A 22133-nucleotide genomic window follows, 5' to 3' on the forward strand; every position below is an offset into this window, starting at 1 on the left:
TATTTTTCTACGTGGACTGTCACATACCTGTAAGCATAGGTTTATTGCAGAACATATATGTCCCCGAGTAATGTAGCCAGATTTACAAACACAAGCAGCCTGGAATAGGAGAATGTAGCAGTTATGCCCATAGGTACCTTCTTAATCCCGAGGTCTAGTTAAGACAAAAAGGATTTTCTGATATGTTTAACAGTTAAAGATAACTAGTGCTATCAGTTGGGATTAATTCTAACATTAAAGTCGTGCTTTCACAACTGAACAATCTAATACTATTTAATTTGTTTTTCCCCATGGTGATCAATATTGAAAAATTTTTTTTACTGTGTTTGGTCCAGTTTTTATGCATTCTGCATTTTCAGAACATCCTCCATTATTAACTAGGCATGGGTCTTGCTCTGTTAATGAAAAAAACAGTACATAATTATGTTTGGTTGGCTTTAGACTTCAATTTGTGCTAAGAGGCAAAAAAACCTTGCAGTTGTAAAATTGGACTGAATATGGCACCATGGAGCACTCCTTTAGTGGAAAGAGAAGTACAGGATAATGCCAAGACAGCATTGATAATATAATCAATTGTAGCTATATTATAGGCATGGCCAAAAGCAGTAGACAGTATTGGAAAACAAACCAGACAATACCCTAAACAACAAAAACTCTAAAAAGAAATTCCCTCTAAAAAAATCTCCCTAGGGGTCCTGCAACAATGCCAAGTTGTACTCAGTCATAATTATAAGTCGATTAGGATAAACGCATCAGCTAAATGCCATAAAGGTAAATGTATTTTGCTACATTTATGACAAGTACAGGATAATGCCAAGACAGCATTGATAATATAATCAATTGTAGCTATATTATAGGCATAGCCAAAAGCAGTAGAAAGTATTGGAAAACAAACCAGACAATACCGTAAACAACAAAAACTCTAAAAAAATGATGAATTGTTATCTTGCACTCTTACCTAAACACACAATGCCATCTCCTTTATAGTCATCATGACAGGTGCAGCTCCTCTCCCCTGGTGAGGTTTTCATGCAAGTTGCACGCTCAGAGCAACCTCCGTTATTAGTCACACACAAGTCAATTTCTGTGAACATCAGGGTATTTCCAAAGGCATTATTTTAAAAAGCTGCAAACTATAAAACTATAATGTCTTATAAAAATTCTCCAAAAACAACAGGAAAAAAAAAAAAAAAAAAAAACACCTTTGCAGAAGGTTCCGTTTCCCTGGTAACCTGCTACGCAGACACATGCTGGTTTTATTCCTAACTCCCCTGTAATACAGCTGAAAGAAAACAGCTACAGCTATCCCTGGGTTTACACAAAAATTGTGTAAATGCATGTGACATGTTTCTGTGGTGTCTTATGTACTTACTTTGCATTTTCATCACAAATGCCTCCACATTCATCATTAACAATTTCTGAAAAAACAGGCAAGATTCAAGAGTCGAGCAAAGGGCATTTTTACAAATGCATGTATCTTGAGATCTTTATTAGGCTCATTTGTAGCACTGACCTACAGAACAGCCCACTCCTTTCCAGCCCTTGTCGCAGATGCACTGGCCATTACCATCCATGCCATCCAAACATTTTCCATGTTCACAATGACATTCTGTAAATCACAGTGGTGAAATATAAGTACCTATTTTTCCCCTGGAGCTAAACCTTTTATACCTTTTACATAAAATGACATCACAGCTCTGAGGTTCTGAGATTTTAGGTGAGTGAAAAGTGCATGTGATTCCTCTAACCAAATGACTTTTGTTGGGTATGAATGTGCCCATGGGATTGCACTAACCCTGAGGCTGCCATGTGACTTGCATGTACCTTTGTTCTGGAGCCAGCATTGGCCAAGTAACAAGCAACAGATGCAGAATTATGGAATAAGGTGTTTAAATGATCTAAATAAGAACCTTGCCATACATATCAAAGTCCAAAGGTACAGAAGAGGGATGTCACCTGATTTGCAGTCTTTACCATATCTTCCAGCCTCACACATCTCACACGCAGTGCCATGAAAACCTTCATTACACAGACATGTGCCATTGCCAAAAAGGCCATCCTGGCATTTGCCATTGTTAGAACACCAGTTGTCCACTGTCCCAGGACATTTAAAGCAATCATTCCCAAAGTAACCTGGACAACAGGAGTGGTCCTATAAGAGACAGGAAAACCAATGTCCAGTTGTTAGTTCTACCATCAAAGTGATTCCTACTAGAAAGATGAAAACTGTAGAAGGCGATTTCATACCTGTGAACTTTTTATGCAATCAATCATGCAACCATCCACTAATATTCTCTTTTTTCCCACTTTTTTCCTATATCTACAGTTGGATTTCATATTTTCAGGGAATTTATCCTTCATCTTAAACACAAATGTAATACAATTAAAAAAACAAATGTATACCAAGACAAGCAGTTACAAGACAAAGGGACAATGAGTCAGCAGTATGCAGCAATAGTGTTCAGTTTCAGTCCCCTGGGACCCATACACTGTATAATTGTGGGTGTTCCTATTTCTGACCCATCTGATTCAACCCTCGACAAGCTTAACTAATGAATCAGGTGTGTCAGAGAGGAGAAAGCACTGAGAGATGCAGGGTTCTCCCAGGATCTGCACTGACAACATGGACCATATATCACAATGAAGTGCAACATGTAAGTATGATAATGTTATTATCTTACAGGCTTGGCACTGAAGGTGCATTTAGGAGGAGAATTGCATGGAACACACCTTCCCTGTAAGGATCAAAGAACATTTAATTTGTTTACATGTCCTATAATTATTGATATCAGGAATTCCTGTCAAAAAACAATTTTAAAAAATCCCTTAAGCAACCATCAGGAATCAAAAATATTTTTCTTGAAATGAAAACTCTTTAAAATGGTGTATTTTTATGTAAATGTTACTGTTTTACATAAAAAATCTTTTTCATCGATCCTAATGCAAAATGTCATTTGCAAAATGTTTGCTTCTAAATGAGCACAAAAATAACCTCTAGAAGGTTTCAGAATTGAATTCTGTTTTGGGATCAGAAATGCAAACATCAAAACAGATCAATGACCTCACAACCTCTAATACTGTGAGAATATAAAATCATTTATTGGCTTCATAGCTAAATTTGGTTCCTATGGAATCATGAGAGAAGTCATCCACAAAGATCAGACAGTATATCCAACAATCTACAAATTATATATATGCAATGTACAGGAAACGATGACCCTACTAAAGCAAGCTGAGAGCAATGAAATATTCCTATGAGAGCTAGAGGATTACATGCATTTTCTTCATCAGGTCTTACCATATAAAGAATAAAGATTAAAGAGTAAAGAAGAATGTAAATATATTAGATTTTCCAGTTTGGCTGCCTTTTGTATTGTTTTATCTTTTTTTATATCCTCTCTTCCTCCAATAAATAAATAAATAACCAACAAAACAAAAAAACACCAACATTGTTTTAAAACATTTTGAAACAGGGCAGAGTATCGCTGGGATTTTCCTTCATACAGTGGTAACCAGGACCCAACAGGCCTGTCAGGAACACTATAGGAAAGCCCCTTTCGAATATATTTCTGTTGCCTGCTTGCTGCCAATACTTCTGAGTGGTCCTAGATGAGAAATGTAAGACATACCAAGACTTTCAGAAACACATCTTTGCTGCAGTGGTTTTTATGAATCTCCAAAACACGGGGAATACCGATGACAACACCATGCTTGGTTTCTGTGAAGTTTCCATCCATGGGTACATCATTAGCCAGTGTCTAGAGAAGGGAAGTATCGCCTTTTTAATATATAAGTGCACAAACTTTCAATAAATGTAAAGTTTTTCCAAACAAGAATTTTAATTCTTATATACTTTGCTTTATATTGCATAAAAATAGAAGAATTACTTTGGTGTATACCTCATTGTTACTATTTACATGAATCATGATTTGATAGCCACTCCCAAGAAGTGTACTTTTCAAGGTTCCATCAGTCAAGTGTTGAGGAAAAAGTTGCTCTTTTGGAATTATATGATATTTCACGATATTTTCATCCTATTACAACAGAGGGAAACAGCTTTACTTGACACAAGATGCATCTGAGAAGAATAATAAGTAGACAGCTCATTTGATACCTTACCAGGTGTGTAGAATTTGATTTCTCCAGGTACTTCTCAACTGCACTGTCATATGGAACAAACATGGTGTAATCCTTTGAGGGGATGCTTTCTGGAAAGTTGTACAGCTACAAAAAAAAGCCAAAAGAAAATAGTACTTATTTTGAAAGAGAAGTAGTTCATTGGATCCAGCAATTCCCAATTGCAAATACAGGAACCCTAGGCTCTGTGCATTGTTTGTTTTGTATTTCATCTGTTCTAGCATCTAGCACATCTGACCCAGTGCAGGAGGCCTGGGTAGTTTCTTAATCAGCTGAATCGGGTGTTTTAGGTTAGATAAACAAAATACGCAGAGCAATACTGAAACTGAAAGTCATGTTTTTAAGATCTTTAAGACCTCTAGCAGCTAAAAAAGTATTAATTTCCCTTGAAGCAACATATAACATCAACGTAAAAATATAATTCTGTAATGTATAAAGCAAAAATTAAAACCCCACATACCTTTCTAAATTAATTACAAATAAAAAGTTGTATACGGACACCCACATCCTTTAATGCACCTAATTTACCTCTGAAGTAAACATCTCTCTTCTCTAGATCACAAAAATGGTGAATTGGAATCACCCTGTGTGTGATGTTATACTATTACATACTATTTCATAATGATTGCAGAAATATGCCTGTCTGAGCACTTCCCTGGCTACTTAGTGCATTCCAAGGTACACACTACAACATGAAGTCCAAGGAACAGTCCAAAACGGTTCTAGAAACACACCTACAAAGACAGGGTTTTTATGGTATTGAATATACCTAAAAGCACAGCTTGATCCCTCATTTAAAAATGGATAAAACAGGGAACAACTATGAGTCCAACCAGAACCAGCCGTTCTCCAAAACTCAGTATCTTGGCAAGAAGAGACATAATAAGGGAGTTCACTATGAGTTGATCAGTGCTGAATTATGTCGGGTCCTCCATGGTAGAGGTTTGAGAAATTGTGCATGAGACAACAATAACATCCTTGCTTAATAAATCTGACTTGTATGAAAGGGCTCACTGGAAGCATTTGTTGAATTTGCCCAAAGGCATGTGAGAGAAAGACTCCATGGTCTGATGAGACTAAAATGTAACCTTTGGCACTAAACCAAGCAAAACTGTAAAAGACCAAAGGAGAATGAATGGAGAAAAGCACTGACAAATTCAGGAGGAAGACCAGCTTCAATCTACAAGAGTATTTGGACTTGATTAATCTCAAACAGGTCCAAACCATGCAGCAAAAGCTACACTGCAGTGACAAAGCCAAAGAATTTGGAACCATGAAGTGGCCTCACCAAAGTATATACCTTAACTTATCTGAGTAACTGCAGATTGACTTAAAAACTGTTCATTCCGAGTTCTCATTCAACTGGATGGAGCTTGAGCAATCTTTCCAAGAAGACACCAAAAATTCCAATGATGAAATGTGCAACACTGCTAACTAATTAACCAAAGATACTCACAGCTGAGCTTGTCAAAGCTGCACTTAGCAACTATTAACTCTACAAGCAGAATACTTATGCAATCAAATGTTTTTGTGACAGTTCCATGCATAAAACAAAGGTAACTGTGGTTTATTCAATGTTTTATTAATTGAACAAGCAGTGTCTGATGGCAATCCTTCAGCAGCGCAGATGCAGGCCACCATGAGGCTTGTACCTGTGAGGCTTAAATAGTGACGGAAACAAGGCGCAGGTGCAGTGGTTATAACTCATTAGGTGGATGATTAAGAGCAAGCAACACAAGGGAGTGTGGAGATGTGTGTGTGTGTGTGTGTGTGTGTGTGTGTGTGTTTGCTGCTGCGTGTAGAGCACAGGAGACAAGGGAGTGTGGACATGTGTGTGTTTGCTGCTGCGTGTAGAGCACGGGAGACAAGGGAGTGTGGACATGTGTGTGTTTGCTGCTGCGTGTAGAGCACGGGAGACAAGGGAGTGTGGACATGTGTGTGTGTGTGTGCTGCTGGGGGTAGAGCGAGGGAAACAAGGGAGTGTGGAGATGTGTGTGTGCGTGCTGCTGGGGGTAGAGCGAGGAAGACAAGGGAGTGTGGAGATGTGTGTGTGCGTGCTGCTGGGGGTAGAGCGAGGGAGACAAGGGAGTGTGGAGATGTGTGTGTGTGTGTGTGCTGCTGGGGGTAGACCGAGGGAGACAAGGGAGTGTGGAGATGTGTGTGTGCATGCTGCTGGGGGTAGAGCGAGGGAGACAAGGGAGTGTGGAGATGTGTGTGTGCATGCTGCTGGGGGTAGAGCGAGGGAGACAAGGGAGTGTGGAGATGTGTGTGTGTGTGTGTGTGTGTGCTGCTGGGGGTAGAGCGAGGGAAACAAGGGAGTGTGGAGATGTGTGTGTGCGTGCTGCTGGGGGTAGAGCGAGGGAGACAAGGGAGTGTGGAGATGTGTGTGTGTGTGCTACTGAGTATAGCCCAGGATGTGACAGTTTTATCTTCATTATTTGTGATTAATTTAGGAAAATGTGGATTTTTTGCCTTCATGTTATAAAGGGCTATATTAAAGGGTTATAAAGGCTAATTAAATACTTGATTTGATGCTGTAAAACTAAATTATGTTTAGACAAGAATAATTATTGCTGTCAGCATGTCAGCAATGTTTTTTTGCCAGTAAACAGCAAAAAAGATGTATTCTGCAGTGTATGATTTTATTTTATTAAAAATACAGTTCTGTTAATTTGCAGTTCTGCATGGCCTATGGTCTAACCGCTTCAACTGATTCAACTAATTATTTGATTACTAATCCCTTTAAAAGGTGAAACAGCTGCATTAGAGTAGGGCAGACTCTAAAATGCACCTTGCTCTGGTCTTCCAGGACAGGGTTTCAAAACCCCGTGATCTAATAAACATTGTCATGTAAAGTGCTATGTATGAATTAGGTGGCAATTACCAGTGCTGCTTGTCTGAACAGGCTGAATGAGGGAGTTTTATTCAGGACCTCCATCAGATCAGGGGGTGGTGGTGGGAAGTCAGAAACTGGGGGTTTCAGAACCTTCAGATATGAAATATGTTGTATTTAAAACAGCTTTTCTGTGTTTGCAAGCTCAAGCTCATACTCTGAAACAAATGATTAGTATTCAAAATGCTAAAGATAATTAGATGTGGTTAGTTTAACATTCATGTATCGTAAAGATAATGGTTATGAGTGGTTAAGAATCCCTGCTCTAAAATGCATTGACACAACTCTAGACCCCAAAAAAAGTGTTCTGAAAGAAGTTGCTTTGGTATAAAAACAACTGTTCTTAAGTATACGCACAATATTTATGCATCATAAATTTTGTTTATGAATTTATGTAGTTTAAAATTAAATATTTAGTATTTATTCTTCAATTTAAAATTAAATTATATACTATAATGATGTTAGAATTCACTTTACAGCATGTTTTATAAAGTGCACATAAAATCAGCTTTTTAGACTTAGAGACTGGAGGATATATGATTATAAATAATTACCGTGTTGATGATGTGAATGTACCCATTAGTTGCCTTGATATCTTGGACAAGAATGGCAGCATCACCGATCATGAGCTCCTGAAATCAGAGCACACTGACTCACACACACACTTCAGCAATGGAGCAAAATAAACATGCCAGCAGCAATCTGTCTCATTTGAAAAAGTTACCCCATTTTTGTTCGTGATCAACCATTTTGTCCTGATTTTGGTTGGGACCATTTTGTTGACCTGCTTCTTCAAATCATCATAAGAATATATACCGTCCAAAAAGTGAGCTCTGGAAAGAAAGCACACACAAAAAGATGAGTTGACAGGGTGGTTGCCCATCCTCCACCCCCAAATATCATATTATATGCATTATGATAAGTTGAGGCCTTACTTGAGAAAATGAGGCATTCGGTAAAAGTCGAACAAAAAAGTTTCCTCTGAGTTACTCAGGTTTTTGAAAGCTTCCGCAGAAGGAACCAAAGCAGTCACTTTGCTGTCTGCAGTAATCACTTGGTACCTCTGGAGGTAAGAGTAGTATAGGACAAAGAACAGATATTTAGAGAGTAGTGTGGAACAGTGCAGGCATTTGGAGTGTAGTATGGAACAGTGCCAATGTTTGGGACAGTATAGATGTTTGGCTTGAGTCATTATGACACTGTTTCAGCACTCACTTATTCAAGAGTAAAATAAGTGAAACTGCCTACTTGTACGAAGTGGTTAAAATGGTAGAAATCTGAGTTTCCATCTAGCTCCTAAAAAGAAAAAAGGACATTAGATTAAGCACTTTTTTATTACTTTTTCCTTGCTTCCTTTCCACCATATAATATTAATATACAAACTAGCAATTCTGAACAAAAGTCAGCTATTTTATTTCTAATCTCTTTGTTGAATATTGATTCACTAGTTTCAGAAGGTACTTACCACAAGTATATTGCCATAGCATGAGATACCATCTCCTTCATAATCTGCAGGGCACGTGCATGTGTGTGTTCCATTAGCTTTAAATTCACATGCTGCCTATTGCAAAAAAAAACCCAAAAAACTTATTATTTACTCTAAAACCCCTAGGGTATGACAGTTCAGCTTGAAATCAAATTTTGGTAGAGCATGTGATTAAAAAATGCAAGTCAAGTCAAATTGAGTATGTAATGACTATGTGTACAAACCAGTGAATGGCAGCCTCCATTTGCTTCCAAGCAGGGGTTAACAATCTGACATATAAGACCATCTCCCATGTAACCTTTTTTGCATTCACAATTATTCTGGAAACAAGGTAATAAGTAAAATGTAACTGGTAATTTGGTTTTGGCCCAAAACAATTTTAAAGGAGTCAAATGTTCATAAATCTAAAAGATTACAGGTGTGAGCAATGTAGAAGTGGAGGTTAGCATATTAACTATTAATTAACGTTTTACATTTTAACAGTTGTTGGATCTAGCCTCTCCTTGATCTTGTAGCTTACTGCACTTCATATTATCTATTATTTATATATTTATATTATTTAAATTTCCACTCTAACACTAAACTCAAACAGACTCAGATGAATACTACAAGGATGTTAAAGTTCATACTTAAAGTTCACTTACATATTACTGTAATGATACTTAGGCACTTTTTTTCTACTGTGATTTCATTTACATGAGAATAGCCTGAAGGCATTTTATTATACTGTGCACTTTTTTACAATTTGTTTTTCTGATAAGTAAGTATTTATATATTAAGTATAATATATGAGCATTCTGTATATCTGCTTTAATAATGCTGCAAATAATTAATAATTAAATAATAAGACTGAATGTATTAAAATATTATGTCAACCCAGATTGAAGTTCCAATATGTGCTTGGGACACTGTAGCCTCCACTGACTGTAAAATTTGTAGAATAAATAAATAAAACTAAAATCATAAACATTTTATTAAAGGTAAAGTATTTGAACCTTACCTGGCTTGGCCCAGTGGGTGTGCACTCAGCATGTACATGGCAGCCACCACGATCCTCCATCAAGCAGTTGTTGACCTCCACACACAAGATGCCATCACCTGTCCACCCCTCATTGCACACGCAGGACAAGTTTCCAGAACCCGCATACACACACTGAGCCTGCAAAACACATGTGCCTGGGGTGACTGGAGCAGATATGTGTGCAAAGATATCCACAAACAGACTATACTGCCATAAAATAGCTACAGTAAAATAACTTTAGCTGCAGGAGTATGGCTGACTGAGCTAAACATAATAGTTAAATAGCTATAGAAGATAATGGGTTTCTCATGTAAAAAAATCACTATTTTATACTCCTATAATAGTACTATTAGAATACTATAATACTACTATTTTACTTTTATGATACTTCTACTACTGAGGCCTTGGGCAATGCACTTAACCCCACCTAATGCCAGGGCTGACTGTGACATTGTATTTTGGACAATTTGAGGAGTCACTCCTAAAATGATTCAAATATAGTTTTACGGATTGTTTGCTAGGATACCAGAGGTTTAATTCAAGGTGAGGTGCTGATTTACTTAGATCCCAAATAAAGAGTGCTAATTTGTGTGGGCACTCCAATAAATTACACATATAGTTAGGATGTGTTTTAAATAAATGACTAAAGTCAATACAGTAGCTAAAAACATAAACAAACCTTAAGGAGCTTAAGACAGTATAGAAGAAGATAGGTGAAGAACAACAGAAAAATTAACATAGAATAAAACTAAAGTGACATGGCTAGTTAAGCTATATATCTTAATTATTTTGGTCAGATCCAATTTAGAATACTCTGTGTATTCTCCTTTCTCGTTGTTTCCTTCTCATCACAATAGCAGAAGTCACAAAGTGTGGGACTTAATTAACCTATTTTGCACTGACACTGCCCTATTTTGCACAGAAATGCTCCAAATTGAATATTCACTATTCGTCTCATTTTGCTCATTTGAAAAACATTCTACTGTAGACCCTGTTAGTAGATTAGCTTTTGCCAGTTTAATCAAATTTGCCAGTATTTGCATATGCACACCTTTTGTAAATTAGGGTTAGAGATGAAAATGTCAAATATACTTGATCTTGGTATCTCAAACGATTGTGTTTTCTTTATATTCCTTGTGCTTGTCAGTTTTAAAACTATTAAGAAAATTATTTTGAAGTGGTACTTTACAGATAGCTCAGTGACATCTTTTTCTAAGTAAACGAATAGTTTATTTAATAGAGTTAACAATTCCATTTGAGGATGCAGTGGATGTTTTTGAAAGGAAAAAGCTGAGGTACACAGACTGAGGGAGAACGCCAGTGAAAGTGGGTGAGAAAACGTTCGTGGCAGGCACGTGTAATAGATATAGGTGTTAAGGGATTTGTAGTTACGTCCTCCACATCATTGCTTGTGCAGTTCAGCCTTAGAGGCTATAAGTTAAGAGTAGCTGTGAAGGAGTTATTAGAAGTTGCTTAAAGGGCTAGTCAGTGGTTAAGGAGTGGATAAGGAGAGCTCAGACTTGTTGGGTTAATGCACCATAAAGGTGGAGTGGCTGAAGTTGTTGTGTCATTGTGTAAATGGCACAGATGGAAATGGCAGCATGGAGCATGTATTAACAGTGCCTGCTTTAGTCACTGAGGAGGACAGGATGGACCTGCTGTATTGTGCAATGCTTGCTGATAATGATAGGTAAAATCCATTTGGAACTGGTGGCACTGAATATGTATTAACAGTGCCAGTGGGGCTGGGTATGGTTTTAGTCATTGGGAGGCATCATGGATTTTACGGGCTGTTTTCTAGTGACATAATACTTAAAGAGGTGCGGCTTGCTTTAAAAGTGAACTTGGAGGGGCTGATGCTGGGATGCCAGATCTCACTTTTGAGCCTTCTAAAGGTGTCATGGGCTTAACACCAATAAAGGGAGGTGACTACATGATGACCCCTGAGAAGAGCTCACATTGTTGTGGTTTCTGGAATTAAGAGTGTAAGGAGGGGCCTATGTGAAGCTCTAGTGGAGCTCTAATGGCATAGGATATTTTACATTTTATTCTGTGTATATGTACAATTACTAGTATCATGTACCCTCAGGGAACCTCAGATCAGTTGATAAAAACATGCTGGTGGTTCCCACCACCTCACTAAAGAGTGCTGAGGCTGCATTCTATTGCCATGGTCCCAAACTCTGGAACTCTCTTCCAAACAACTTGAGGGCTCTTGATTTAAATACATTCAAAAAGAATATTATGACCTTTTTATTCTGGAAGGCCTAAAATTAGACTGCTCTGCTTTTACTCTATCTTTTCTTTACTCATTTAAAATTTTACGGTTAATTACAGAATTTTATATTTTATATGCTGAACTTTTATATTATGTAGTGTGTGATATCTTTTCTTTTATCTTATACCTTTCTTTAAATTCATCTTTTATTGTAAGGTTTGGTACCAGGCCGAGGCCCCCTCCGGCCACCAGAGGGAGGCCTCAAGTCAGGCACGCTACTAATCAGGTTTAACACCCAACAGCTGGGCTAGACCTTATATAAGCCCAGTGACCCAGTCATTCAGTGCTGGGTCTTTGCCAAAGTTCTGAGCCAAGCCAAGCGCCTAGCTGGTAACTTCAGGTATTGAGGTCTGTGAGCCCTCATGCTACACCTCACTTCTTGTCTGTGGGGGTGTTTGTTTTTTTATATGTCCCCTCCCCTCTGCAGGTTTCCCCCTTGCGCTACACCTTACTTCTGTGCTGCAAGGGTGTCCATGTTTTTACATGTCCCCTCCCCTCTCCAGTTTTTCCTGCAGGGTCTGTCTCTCTCCCGAGGCTTCCCTTCACCATTCAAGTTCCTCCCCATTTTCTGGTTTTGTTTTGGAAGTGTTAGTTTGGTTTTCCCCAGTGCATCAAGGTTGCCATTTCTTCCTGTGGCGTCCTTTGTTCTCCCTTTTTCCACGCTTGGTGTGGTGTTTAGATTTTTCCTTTTGTTTTACCTGATCCAAGATCTAACTGTTCTGCACACAGGCCCACCATTGTTAGAGTGTGGTTGCTCACCCAGTAGGCTGTTGATGTCATTACCTAGCTGACCTGGGTTTGAGCCCAGAAAGACCCAGTCATGGACCCAGCTCAACAGTTAGATCTGACTAATCAGGGGGTGACAGATCCTCTCTCAGTTGCAGGCCCTGACAGACCTCCTGACACAAACACCAGTGCCTCCAGCTGCTCCTAGTGTGGAGGTAGCTGGGGCTGCAGAGGCTGCCCACCTCCCATTCAGAGCCATTGCTCCCTGCCCCGAGTGCTATACTGGTGAGGTGGTAGGGGGTTCCTCCTTCAATGCTTGGTTCCCCACAGAGCAAGCAAAGGTGGCGTACATCATCTCCCTTCTGACTGGGTGGGCTCTGGCATGGGCCACCCCAGTCTGGGAGCACCAAACTGACATATGTTCCACTGCAGCAGAATTTAATGCTTCCCTTAAGCGGACTTTCAACCATCCAGTCACTGAAGGGGAGATGATTTCCCGTCTCCTTAATATATGTCAGGGGAAAAGAGCGGTGAATGCGATTGAATTCCACACTGTGGCAGCCAAGAGTGGATGGAACCCCACAATCCGCCAGGGTAGGGAGCTCAGGGGTTGTTCCTCAGCACCACAATGGCTTGGGGAACATCTGAAACACGTCTCCAGGCACTCTGGGGCAGTGGGTAACTTTGGCCAACAAGTTAGCCCTGCCACTGGTCCCACTGGACGAACCCCTACCCATTGCTGCCGGTCCCTTGACCCAGGGGTTGTTAGTCATCAGACTAACAGTCACGATGCGAGTCGGAGCACACTTTGTACTGTTACATTATCTATGCTCCTGACTTGCAACTGATTTTGGGGTACCCCTGGCTTCAGTGACATAATCTTCAGGTAGACTGGCAGAGCCGGTCGGGTCTGTCATGGGGTTTGACGTGTCAGACCTCCTGCCTGCAGCCACCCAAACCTTGGTCTGGATCTGTCTTGAGTCCCCCAGGAATATTGGGACCTTAGGGAAGCATTTAGCAGACAGAAGGCCCAACTATTGCCCCCCCACCAGCCATACGACATGGCCATAAACCTCCTCCCTGGTTCCAGTCCATAGAGGCCACTTGTTCTCCCTTTTGGGGCTTGAACATTAGGCAATGGAGGAATATATCCAGGAAGCCTTAGCCCTAGGATTCATCCGGCCATGTGCTTCCCTGGCTGGTGCGGGGCTTTTTTTTTGTTGGGAAGAAAGACGGTGGGTTACACCCCTGTATAGACTACCGGGGCCTTAACAAGTTCTGAGCCAAGCTCCTAGCCGGTAACTTCAGGTATTGAGGTCTGTGAGCCCTCGTGCTACACCTCACTTCTTGTCTGCAAGGGTGTCCATATTTTTACACGTCCCCTCCCCTCTCCAGTTTTCCCTCTCAAGTCTGTCTCTCTCCCGAGGCTTCCCTTAGCCATTCAAGTTCCTCTCCATTTTCTGGTTTTGTTTGAGAAATTTTAGTTTGGTTTTCCCAAGTGCAGCAGGGTTGCCGTAGGCTGTTGGTGTCATCACCTAGCTGACCTGGGTTCGAGCCCACCTTGCATTTATTTTCTATAAAGCACTTTTAATCCGGGTTTATTTATATAAGTAAACAAGTAAAGTTTATTATCATTATTATTGCCAAGCATGTCTGCATTACAGGACTGCTATCAGTCCATTTATTTATTTGTTTGTTTGTTTGTTTGTTTGTTTATCTATTTATTTATTTGACTTCTTAGATTTTTCATTGTCTAGAGCAGTCAACATCTTCACTACACAACAGCACTGTGAGAAAGTTAACACTGCAAGCCACAGACCTATGAATCACTGGAAAACTGGGTTTATAAACAGGAAGCCATTATGGTCTGACAGAGGAGTTCCTGGAGAGCCAGTTTAATGACAAGGTTTTATGGAGGGAAAAAGGAGAAGAATAGAAAGTTTAGCTAAAAATGCCAGTTTATAGAAGAGGACTAATTCTGAGAAATTATTATATAGATTTTTGTTAGCCCTGAATTAGAGTTACTGTATGGTAGCAAAAATAATATGTGAGTAGTTCCTTTTTTGGAAGTGTGCCAGCAATTGTTCTATCATAGTATAGGTGCATTAAGTGCATTACATGTATACAATTGTGAAAACTAAAATTTTAACTGTGTAATCATGTAATTTATACTACTACAAATAACACTTGAAATCTGTACGCTACCAACTAGCTGCAAATCATATGATTATATTTATATATAAGTTCATTCTTATATTTAATGTCATATCAAGACCAGCATCACAAAAAGGCAGTGAAAAACAAAGTGTAGATAGATAGATAGATAGATAGATAGATAGATAGATAGATAGATAGATAGATAGATAGATAGATAGATAGATAGATAGATAGATAGATAGATAGATAGATAGATAGATAGATAGATAGATAGATAGATAGATAGATAGATAGATAGATAGATAGATAGATAGATGCTCACATTTATATGGCATCCCCCCCGTTCAGGTTTCAGGCAGAGGTTCACTTCAGTGCATGAATAACCATCCCCCTCATATCCTGGCCCACAGACACACCTGCATAAAACATCACAAAAAGGACATTCACTACAATCTGCAGGGCAACTAAAAACATGAAAAATACACTCAAATCCAAACAATGGAATACACAAACGTTTGGTTAGCTATGTGTGATTTCTGCATGGGTCACAGCAAAATTGGACATAAAAATGTTTGCATCGATGCAACTGACGTCATTTGGTCGCCAGAATATTTGCAGTAACCGTGGATGTGGCAGTGTGTGTAAGCGCCATCCGAACTACATAGCGCGGCCGCCTGGTCACACAGCTCCCCAGAGTATCCCGGGTGACAGGAACCCCTCCGGCACACCCCCAGGCTGTTGGGCCTGTTGTCACACACCCCGTGAACACAATGGCAATCTGCAGGAGTGTATGCACACACATGCACATATATAGCAGTGGCCAAATTATGACTTCATCATAAGAGGATCATCATCAAAACACAAAATGGATAGCTGGACAGCACAGCCAAAATTGGCACTGCATACAAATTGAATGCTACAGTGATATGTTGATAAATAGTTATTGATATTTTTACTTAAATGTGAATGTATTACAATTGGCCAATTATATCATATTTTGATGTAAGGTTCACAATACAATATTGATGATTTGGTGTTATTTATTTATTTATTTATTTATTATATTGGTATTTTTAAAACCAAATAAGTACATTTCATAGTCCCATTACCTGCCTCATTCAAACAATGTAATCTGTAAGTAATTAGGCAATGATACAATTTTTGTAGTTTTAGCTATTAACTCCAATTTAAAATGAAACAGTCACAGTGCAGAATGTTTGCTTCAATTAAAATGTGTTTACATACTTGGTGAATCATATAGATCATATAATCATATACAGGAAACCATAATATCCTGATCATAAATACAATTTTGACATTTAGTAGTTGTTTGCATATCCCTTGCAATTAATGGCCATAACCAACAACCACAATATGATTTGTTTAAATGGGATTCTCACCTTGGTCACAGTTCTTTCCATGTTTGTTAGGGTCTGAGCAGATATGGCAACCAATTCCCTTGAATCCAGGATTACACCTGCAGGTGCCGTCTCCATGAATGCCATCGGAACACTAAGGACAACACCAGACTGGATGTAGGCACTTTTATTCATCTGCACATTTTAAACTTGGCAAGTTTACTCACAGTGCCATTGTCGTAACATGGGTGCTGAAATCCTCCAATGCAAGGTTTACAGTCTGGCCCATAGAATCCTCTGCAGCATTCTGCCCTCTAAAACACAAATCGGTCGTTCGACAGAACTGATTTACTTGCCATACTACCAGCAGGCAATTATATACTTATTACAGACAATATGAAAAAAACACATGCTCCATGGGTATGGGACGGTGAATTAAAAATTTGTTAATTTTGCTGCAGTGTATAGGTGAAACTTTATACTCAAGCTGTCTTTGTTCATAACTAAGCCAATTAAATGACAAAAACGATTTGACTTGACTTTGGCTTTTCTCCTACCATTTGTGTTCTGTTGCAGTATTTTGCACACCCTGGGATGGTGAGGAAACCTCTCGAGTGCATATCAGGAGGGGGTTCACAGTCTTTAAGACGAGGCTAACAGGACAGGAGAGGGAACACATGCTTTCACACATGGAACAGCAGTCAACTGCTGCATTAAACAGCAGATATTTATTTTACAGTGGAGTAAGAATTCCTGTGAAATATACCAAATTAATTTTTTTTTTCAACATAATTTCCATAACCATCAAATTTTAAAGAATCTTTTCATAGTATTCCATAGTGTACCATTTCAATGCTTCCAGGTGGGCACTGTGACTCTGAAATAGAGCTGCATTTTACACAGGGACTCTGAAAAACAGCATTAAAAATATTATGTACATAGTGAAGCACCATCTCAGTACGGACAGCTTTTACGGTCATGATATAAGAAATATGAATAGCCTTGTCAGCAAGTGTAGGAAATAATTTTGAGAAGCTTATACTGAACTAGCCACTGTCTACTAGTGAATAATATATAGGTCTACACTTATCACAAATTCTTTTGCATACCGTAACAATCACAGTCTCATTCACATCACAACGATGCGGCATAATCGGAATGATGGAAGGTGGCACAAGAATTCCATCTATTATGTGAATGATCCCATTGGATGCCACTATGTCTTTTGACTCAAAAGGTATCCCTTTTTCACCAAGTAACACTCTTCCCTGAGGGCAAATAAAGGGAAAACTATTTATCAGACCACAAAGCCACACTTGAAACTACTTTTCAACTCATTCATGCTAAACAACAAATGGATGCAGTCACTTACATCACCGGGAACAGTGATTTTCAAAACCTGATGGGCCAGGGTTTGAATCTCAGTCATAAGAACCAGCTGATCCACAGTAACCTAGGACAGAGATATGCACTGCAGCTTTTTATGGTAACTCTTATAGGTGCCTTAAATATATAGAACAGCACTAAGCAAACTGTTGTTCAAGCCACAGGAGTACAAGACATCAATAAACCACTGTAACAGCGCTGTAAAAAAAAGTTTCTTCTTATTATTTCCTGTATTTTTTTTTCTGATTTCCTCTATATATTTTTCATACTAAATGGTTTGACATACTTATAGAAAATACAAGACAAGTACAACATTCAGAAACACAAATCATTTTTGAATGATCGTTTGATTTACTGAAGGAAAAGGTTTTTCAACACACATATATAACCAATGTTAAAAATGGATTGCCTCCTAAATGTGCCACCTTTTAGATTTCAAGCAGTGCCCATTGATGGTCCTGCCAGAGCATATCAAAAGCAGGACTTTTGACCAATCAGTCCATTCAACATTATTTCAAATAGCTTGGGTGCTCAAGTTGGGGTTTTTTTGTTTGTTTTTTGCAAATGTAATTTTAGCTTTTATGTTCGTATTGGTTAGCAGTGGGTTTTGTCATGTAGCTACCTCTTTTGCCTAGTCTCTTTCTAAAGGTGGAGTCATGACCACTGGTGTCATCTGAGGTAAGTGAGGCCTGAAGTTCCTCAGATGTTCTTCTGGGTTCTTCTGTGACATCCCAGATGAATCATTGCTGTGCTTTGAAGCAACTTTGGTAGTCAGGGCACTTCTAGAAAAATTCAGCAGTTTTCTCCATTTGGAGAACTAGTTCTCAATATGGTTTCCTGGAGACTCAGAGCCTAAAAATGGTTTTGTAGCCTTTTGCAGGCTGATATATTTAAATAACTTTCTTACTCATCTGTTCTGAATTATGTTTGATAACGTCATAGAGTGCTACTTTTTGTGAGCTTTTGGCCTATTTCACATTGTTATTTAAAGTTCCATAAAAAGTGATGTTTAGATTTACCAGGGTGGCAGTAATAGAACTTGTCTCTAATGTAACTGATCCTAATTATCAACTAAACTTGGTTAAATGTTTGATCTAGTAATTAAGGGCTTTTTCACCATGGACTAGTTAATGTTGCACAACCATTTTCCTTCAATACATGAAATTATCATTTAGAAACCTTGTGTTCGTTCAAATCCTACTTATCTTTGTGGCTTGATGCAGTTAAATTAAATTAAATGTGGTAAATATGCAAATACTCTTTCATGGCATCATATGGGCAGCCTAAAATGTCTCTCAAAAAACACACAAAACAAGCAGTGCTATGTTGTCACTAAATGACATTTCAGTCAGGCTTGCATAACTGTGTGGCAGAGGTGACCATTTAGCACTGCATGGAGCATGAACAGACTGCTCAGTAGTGCAGTCTCAGATCAGCTGATAACACTGCAGTACGGCTGCAGTTTTGAAAGACATGAAAGAATAGACATCAGCTGGCTGGTACTGCTTATTCGTGCTTGTAGAGAAAGCTGTAATTGGAGCAGCTGGCAACTATATCCTGAGGAAAACTGGCTAAAGAACAGGAAAAAAATATAACGGATAATGTAACTCTGTATGGCCTTTAAATGGTAAAAAGCAAAAAATGCCTTACTGCTGCCTTGGAGTACATATGATGTTTCAGAAGCTCCTGAAGTTTGTGCTTGGCCTTGGGGAGAAACATGCATGTGAAATGTCCTATAAATTGATCATGTTCATTCCCCTAAGCAAATATGTTTACATTGATATTGACTGACCTAAAATATTACTTACATCAGTTAACATATATATAAGACTGCCATCCCTGGACCTGTCCACTGCTTTATTGCTTGGGGCAAACACTGTCAGTGGTCCAGGACCACTGAGTGGCATTGGAGCTCCACAGTTCTGTAATATAGTATCTTTTAATTCTGTAACAAACTCTGTAAAAGCTTCAGTTGAATTAGAAAGAACCATTAGACTATGCACCACATTTTATTTGAAACGACGTAAATTGTTGCATCATAAAGAGTGAAGGAAAATGTGACTGGATGAGGCTGAATACCCCAATCATCCAAGCATTCAGGAAAAAGGAGAAGATACTCACATCTACCAGTGAAAGTAATCGACTGAATCTGTCATCTTTTGTGAGAATCTCCCCAATGGTCTTTGAAGAAAACTACAATGTATAATAGAACATGAGTGAGATGACTGAAAATGCCACTCATTTATCAATCTAAACAAAATAACTGAAACATAATTTGAATCCTAATTTTACCTCAGCATTGTTTGAAGTGTCCATACTAGCAAATGTGAATGCCTTGTCAACTATATGAATAATTCCATTGGATGCTGGAATATCACTCTCAATGATCGTAAACAATGAATCTGGATCCTTTTTTGCAATGAATTGCTGACAACACAAGCATAAATCAGGCATTAAATCATAGCAAAAAATAGGTAAAGAGTAAACCATATTTACAGAGTAAACCATATGTACAGAGAAATAAAACATGTCCTAAACCTAAGTCACCTTGTTTGTTTTAAATCTGATCATTTCTCCTGCATATGTCCATAAGTCCTTGCCTTCCAAATCTTTGTAAAGTAGCTGCCCGAGGATGAGGTGATTCTTACATATGGCTTCTCCTCTTCTGGCCTGATAGTAGAATTTACCCATGGATATATAAAACTGTGCTTGAATCAGTAAGGAAGCAGTCTGGAATGAATAAAGAACTGGACAAAGAGGAACTATGACTTATGCAGTTTTTCTTTTGAAACTTTTTTCTTACTTGTGATGTATTCACTGGGATGAAAGCAGTAAATGGTCCATGCTTGCTTAAAATTAACTCACAATTTTTCTCTGCAAAAAAAAGGAAAATAAATAAACTTTCAAAGAAGCTACATTGCTTTGATCATGTTGCTTCTGATAACATACATCTACAGTTCCACTGAGATTTCGAGAAACCTTGCCAAGCCTACAGTTCCACTGAGATTCTGAGAAAACATGCCAAATCTTAAAAGTAGTACCGAACAGTGCAATGCTTCCAGTGAGTTTTCCTGACTGGCTGCCCTCTCTGTCCAGCTCCAAAACTCGCTCCATGATGTTACCATAGCAACGTTTCCCATCCATTATCTGATGAAGGTCGCAAAGGCACCTAAAAGTGAAAATGGCAGTTAGAGCTGCAGCTTTCAACCTTCCCCCAGTAGAGTTCAGCTCTACACTGGCGCAAGGTCCATAGGTTACAGTTTAACATTTACAAGTAGTGGTATTACTGTAAAATTACACAATGTAACATTAAGCAGACCCAGTTCATCTTCTACCCCGTATGTTACAACATATGCTCGTATTGGCTCGTACATGATCACACCTCACAATGGTGTAGGGTCACGAGTTTCTGTGATTTGTTTTGGGGTTTTGCATTTCAGACATGTTATTTTTTAAAACCAGTAGATTTGCTCAGATTTATAAACAGCAGTTCAGCAGTCATATTACTTATATTTGACAAAAGGTCTTGCATTGTCAACAAATGCCAATATGTTTTTGATAATTAGTGAGTATTCAGTCTTTTGCACATGTCAAAATATTTTGGTAACTGTTTACAAGGAAGCTATTTAAACATGAAATTGTATATGCTTGTTGAAACTCCCTGTACAAACCATTCAAGTTTCGTGCAGATTGGCCAATGTTAAGCCCAACAAAAGCCTGCTTAAAATGTATTGGCTAATGATGGCCATGTTTTTTCAATTACTGAATCATGCTTATTAATCCTTCATCCAACTCGTCCACAGATGCAGCAAACAAAATTTCAGTTTGATCAGCCCAGCAGTTACTGAGAAATTATAGTGATCCCTATTTACAAACCCTGCCAATTTTAGTCAGTTACTTCAGTCAATAGCAGTATAAGTCTTTCAAACTTCATAAAAATTGATGAAGCCTTTCAGACAGACGAAGCAGCTGTTTAAGTAAATAAAGCTACACCCTTTGTTTAAGTAAATAAACCTCCACCCTTTGACTCCACACATGACTGAACAATGGCATGTGACAATTATATCAATTATCAATGAAATGTAAATTTTTTGATAATTTTTTAGGTTACGCGTCTTGTGAATATTTTGACACCAATTTTTGACAAGAATTTCACCTGATCTGTAGGTTTGTGTATTATGCAAATAAGCAAAAAATCTATCATAGCACAAAAATCATGGGCAGTGCTTAGCTGAATTCATCAAAAGCCAAGGACAAAAAAAATAAAACATTTGTTTCTATCAGTGCATTCCAATCACTAGTGGTTCCTTGCAAAGTAGACTACAGAGGAGTTTGGCCATTTTAAAGGAAGTGAAGATGATCACTTTGAAGGGAAATTCAAACTGTACAGGGTTATAATGGTTAATAATGGTGTATAATAGTTTATCACTATGCAGGATGTAGACACTAAAGTTTACCCATCAATATTTCCTTGTATCATCAGGATCTTCTAGAGAATTGAGCCAGTTGGATGGTTAATCACCCAAGAGCAGCAAATAACTAGGAATATGTCACTTATGTTCACTTGTGTGTTAAGTTCACTATTGTGTTTAAGTGCTACTAATATTTCATACATTTTTTGCTGACAACTATGAATGATATGAAAGTAACCACTTCAGAAAAGTTGCCAAATCAAACAAGTTTAGCTTGTT

At 38.5% G+C, this 22133-nt stretch overlaps 1 protein-coding gene across 9 annotated transcripts in view; it reads right to left on the reverse strand.

The window, feature by feature from the left end:
• stab1 (stabilin 1) overlaps positions 1-22133 on the reverse strand; it is a 44657-nt gene that overhangs the window by 16818 nt on the left and 5706 nt on the right. For 6 of the 9 annotated variants that reach the window (XM_081705132.1, XM_081705128.1, XM_081705129.1 and 3 more), the window contains 35 exons: positions 20484-20611; positions 20246-20316; positions 19990-20145; positions 19735-19869; positions 19564-19635; positions 19251-19364; positions 19093-19146; positions 17429-17509; positions 17166-17324; positions 16902-16964; positions 16614-16709; positions 16284-16370; positions 16099-16210; positions 15290-15476; positions 15021-15114; positions 9517-9675; positions 8741-8836; positions 8496-8591; positions 8279-8326; positions 7966-8093; positions 7755-7863; positions 7585-7662; positions 7022-7123; positions 4120-4224; positions 3900-4034; positions 3630-3758; positions 2682-2735; positions 2248-2361; positions 1957-2152; positions 1514-1609; positions 1373-1418; positions 1203-1282; positions 959-1084; positions 322-395; positions 28-99 (listed from right to left, as the gene is read on the reverse strand). In XM_081705132.1, the coding sequence (XP_081561258.1) occupies positions 28-99; positions 322-395; positions 959-1084; positions 1203-1282; positions 1373-1418; positions 1514-1609; positions 1957-2152; positions 2248-2361; positions 2682-2735; positions 3630-3758; positions 3900-4034; positions 4120-4224; positions 7022-7123; positions 7585-7662; positions 7755-7863; positions 7966-8093; positions 8279-8326; positions 8496-8591; positions 8741-8836; positions 9517-9675; positions 15021-15114; positions 15290-15476; positions 16099-16210; positions 16284-16370; positions 16614-16709; positions 16902-16964; positions 17166-17324; positions 17429-17509; positions 19093-19146; positions 19251-19364; positions 19564-19635; positions 19735-19869; positions 19990-20145; positions 20246-20316; positions 20484-20611 (3652 nt within the window). Of the gene's footprint in view, positions 1-27; positions 100-321; positions 396-958; positions 1085-1202; positions 1283-1372; positions 1419-1513; positions 1610-1956; positions 2153-2247; positions 2362-2681; positions 2736-3629; positions 3759-3899; positions 4035-4119; positions 4225-7021; positions 7124-7584; positions 7663-7754; positions 7864-7965; positions 8094-8278; positions 8327-8495; positions 8592-8740; positions 8837-9516; positions 9676-15020; positions 15115-15289; positions 15477-16098; positions 16211-16283; positions 16371-16613; positions 16710-16901; positions 16965-17165; positions 17325-17428; positions 17510-19092; positions 19147-19250; positions 19379-19563; positions 19636-19734; positions 19870-19989; positions 20146-20245; positions 20317-20483; positions 20612-22133 lie in introns of those variants that run through there. The other 3 variants (XM_081705130.1, XM_081705131.1, XM_081705134.1) reach the window with 3 other exon arrangements.

Source organism: Electrophorus electricus, chromosome 22 (assembly GCF_041902795.1).
Source record: "Electrophorus electricus isolate QZ-2024a chromosome 22, ASM4190279v1, whole genome shotgun sequence".
NCBI lineage: Eukaryota > Metazoa > Chordata > Actinopteri > Gymnotiformes > Gymnotidae > Electrophorus > Electrophorus electricus.